The sequence below is a fragment of the Vicia villosa genome, unplaced genomic scaffold (genome assembly GCF_029867415.1).
Source record: "Vicia villosa cultivar HV-30 ecotype Madison, WI unplaced genomic scaffold, Vvil1.0 ctg.001593F_1_1, whole genome shotgun sequence".
In the NCBI taxonomy this organism is placed as follows: domain Eukaryota; kingdom Viridiplantae; phylum Streptophyta; class Magnoliopsida; order Fabales; family Fabaceae; genus Vicia; species Vicia villosa.
Genome location: NW_026705668.1, coordinates 479346 through 482573, shown reverse-complemented (window position 1 = coordinate 482573; position 3228 = coordinate 479346). Strand labels below are relative to the sequence as shown.

The following is a 3228-nucleotide window of genomic DNA, read 5'->3' as shown; positions in this document are numbered from 1 at the left end:
GTCCCGGTAACCGCAATTACCGTCCCCCGCAACATTGACGATTTTCTCGATGTATTTGTGCATAAAAACCGACATCTCTTTGATGAATGGAATTTTCGGTGGAATAGGCATCTCTTAGATGATTTGAATTTTCGGTGGAATAGGTTTCGGAGGTGGTTAGCTTATACAAGCTCCTATGTCTTCTCCAATGAGGGATAACTTCGTCCATTCTTAATGCCTCACCTAGTTTAATCTTTTTAGCAATAACACGCACACGGGAGACCATATGTTTTAGAAATAATAACCACACTTTGCCCATGTAAAACTATCCTCTTTTTCGCACTCCAAAAAAGCAAAACCAACCGCGTATGTCTTCTCGGTGGATGTAACACCGACCATCTCAAATAATGGAAGTCTATACTTGTTGGTCTTGTAGGTAGAATCGAGAATGTGCACTGTCGAAAACATGTTGAACAACTTTATCGAATCCGGATGAGTCCAAAAAATATCTTGAATCGTAACTCCATCGTTGCAAGTTTGGTGTCGTGACACGTAATTGTTATCATCCAACAATTTCAACAATTGTTGCATCTCACTTCTATATCCCATATTTGCCTTATTATTACGGTACCCCATGTTATACACTTGCCTTATATTTGATACGTTGTCGGGTTCGTTCTTTTTTAATGTGGCAAGTATATTTTTCGCTTGGACAAGATTCAAGGACATGTCACTAATACATGTCTTCTCTGCTGGTTTAAGCCGACATACACTAGGATGACCTTGTAACTTTGAGCACAAATCATGGTTATGCAAACCAAAAATAAACACTAAATTTCTACTTCTTACTAGCCAACATAGAACCACGAATTTTAAATGGACACTCGCATTTTTTAGTTCTCGTGTCGTCTCTTTTAAAATTTCTTAGAGGAGTATGGTATTTCCCCCTTCTTTCACACAACATTGTTACAAAAGTGTTTCTTCTTCCGTTCTATTATCTGATCTTCCTATTACCACACCAAAACCAAGGTTTGTTGCATTCCTTCGAATCCATGTGAGTATGTTTTTACGATCATCAAAATCTTGCTTGTTATTAAAGTCACCGCCGACATCTACCGTCTTTACGACTACCCCTTTAACATTCGGAGAAACATCGACTAAATGAACTAACTCTCACGTTCCATAGATGTATTTATGGAAGCAACGTTACCTTTATTGACAGAAATTTGATGCATAATGTGAGCAATGCAATGGACAAAGATGATTATTTACCCTGAACTGAATTAAATAGTATTTTTCCCAATGTTCACTAATTTAAAGTACTTCCGTAGATGTACCTCCAGAATAATTCAATTTTTGGCAAAAAAGAGATGCTTTCGAATGTGCATCTACGAAAACAGGGACAAACTTAAAATTTCGTCAGATGCATAAGAGAATCAAGGGTGCAATGAGAGTTTTTCTATTTTTTAAATTTAATTATGGATGTTTTATTTATTTTTATATTATAAAATTCAAATAAAATTAAAAGAGTAGATATGCATTGAACTTCCTTTAATAAAACAATTTATGGTAGAAGATCCAAATCCATTGTCAGATTGCAATAATAAATATTCTTTTAAAATTTATTTTCACTTTTCAATTTTTTTAATTATACTCTTTAATCAACATTATACATATCTCTTGAATCATTCTTTTTCAATATACATTTATAATAAAATCAGTGGGCTAAAATATCAAATTTAAAATAAAATCCAAAACTATTTTAGTCAAATTTAAGAAACAAAATACTCAAACTAAAATACTTTTTGTTTTGACCGAAATAAAAAATTCTTTTTATAATACTTTACTTTATTATTTTTAGTATCCAAAATATCAACTTTCCAATTACAATTAACAAAGATAATATTAAACATGACTGACTTACATTTATTTCTAAAACTGCAAAACTTTAATACAAAAGTAAAATAGATTTGACCCTACAAAACAAAATCCATTAAACCAGAGGTAATGAAATCTGGTTTTTTCTTCTCTCACTGCTCCTTTAAAATCTTCCCACCAAACTCATTTCTGACACAATCACTATCACTTATTAACTCTTCCTAAAATCTCAACAACTCAATTTTCAATTTTTTTTTTACAATACAAAAATGGTGAAGAAAATGAAGCTTCTCTCATTTTTCAAAACCAAAGGCAAAAAATCATCTTCACCAAGGGCTTGTCTACAATGTAGCTACAAACCAAAAACCCTATCTTTCAGAGAAGATAATCCAGAAACTTCAGAACCCATAACACCAGAATTTTCTTCTGAGGATTTCAGAAGTAACTCAGTTGAAACTGTGAATATTGATGATTTACGTTCGGATCGATTTTTCTTCGAATCAGACGAAACTAGATCAATATTTAAGACCAAAGAAAACATTACTAGGTCTAGCAGTAATAATAATAATAATGAAAGTTTATTATTGCCATTTGAGAACACGGTTGAGTTAGCGGTGGATTCGCAAAACCCTACCGAAGATTTCAAAGAATCTATTGTGGAGATGGTGGAGGCTCATGGTGTTGACAATTGGGAAGCTTTGGAGAAGCTTTTGAGTTGGTATTTGGAAGTTAATGAGGAAAGAAATCATGAGTTTATTATCGATGCTTTTTATGATTTATTTGTTAGTAATCTTGATTCACCAGATTCTTCTCCTTTGTCGATTGATAGTTTTACTTCTCTTGATTCTTCATGGAGCACAGCTCGTGTTTCATCTTATAGTTCACCTTTGTAAGTTTAGGAGATTGTGATTGAAGACTGGTTTGTGGGCTAAATGGTTTTGGGTAGTGAATCTGAATTGTAAGTTATATGTAATAATAATGGTGCACAATATATAGCACAATTTTGAGTAGTAAACTTTTATTATGATAAGTTATGTGAACAGTCTTTGTTTTATAAGAAATATTGAAATACACAAATTTTGAGGTTTTGAATCTTTGATTTTGATTAAAATATCGGAATAAACATTAAAAAATATCTTGTTAGTGGATGCATTCTTGATTTTAATTCACACTACAACATTACATTGATGCAGTAGTAAAGATTATCACATAAGTAATATTGCAATTATGGATTGCAATTCAAATTCACAGTCACATACATATCCATTTAAATTAGTGTAAATGAGGGCACTCACTAAATGGTGCAGTGTGTCAAAAATTTGTGAGAGGTTAAACTCCTAACAACATACTGTACATCCGCTTATTTGTGAG

General features: G+C 32.4%; 1 protein-coding gene across 1 annotated transcript; it reads left to right on the top strand.

Moving 5' to 3' along the window:
* Positions 1-2120: 2120 nt before the first annotated feature.
* Positions 2121-2892, top strand: LOC131635930 (transcription repressor OFP13-like). Its single transcript, XM_058906567.1, has one exon. It carries the CDS (start codon positions 2127-2129, stop codon positions 2748-2750), a length of 624 nt encoding a protein of 207 aa, XP_058762550.1. The 5' UTR covers positions 2121-2126; the 3' UTR covers positions 2751-2892.
* The last annotated feature ends 336 nt before the right edge of the window (positions 2893-3228 follow it).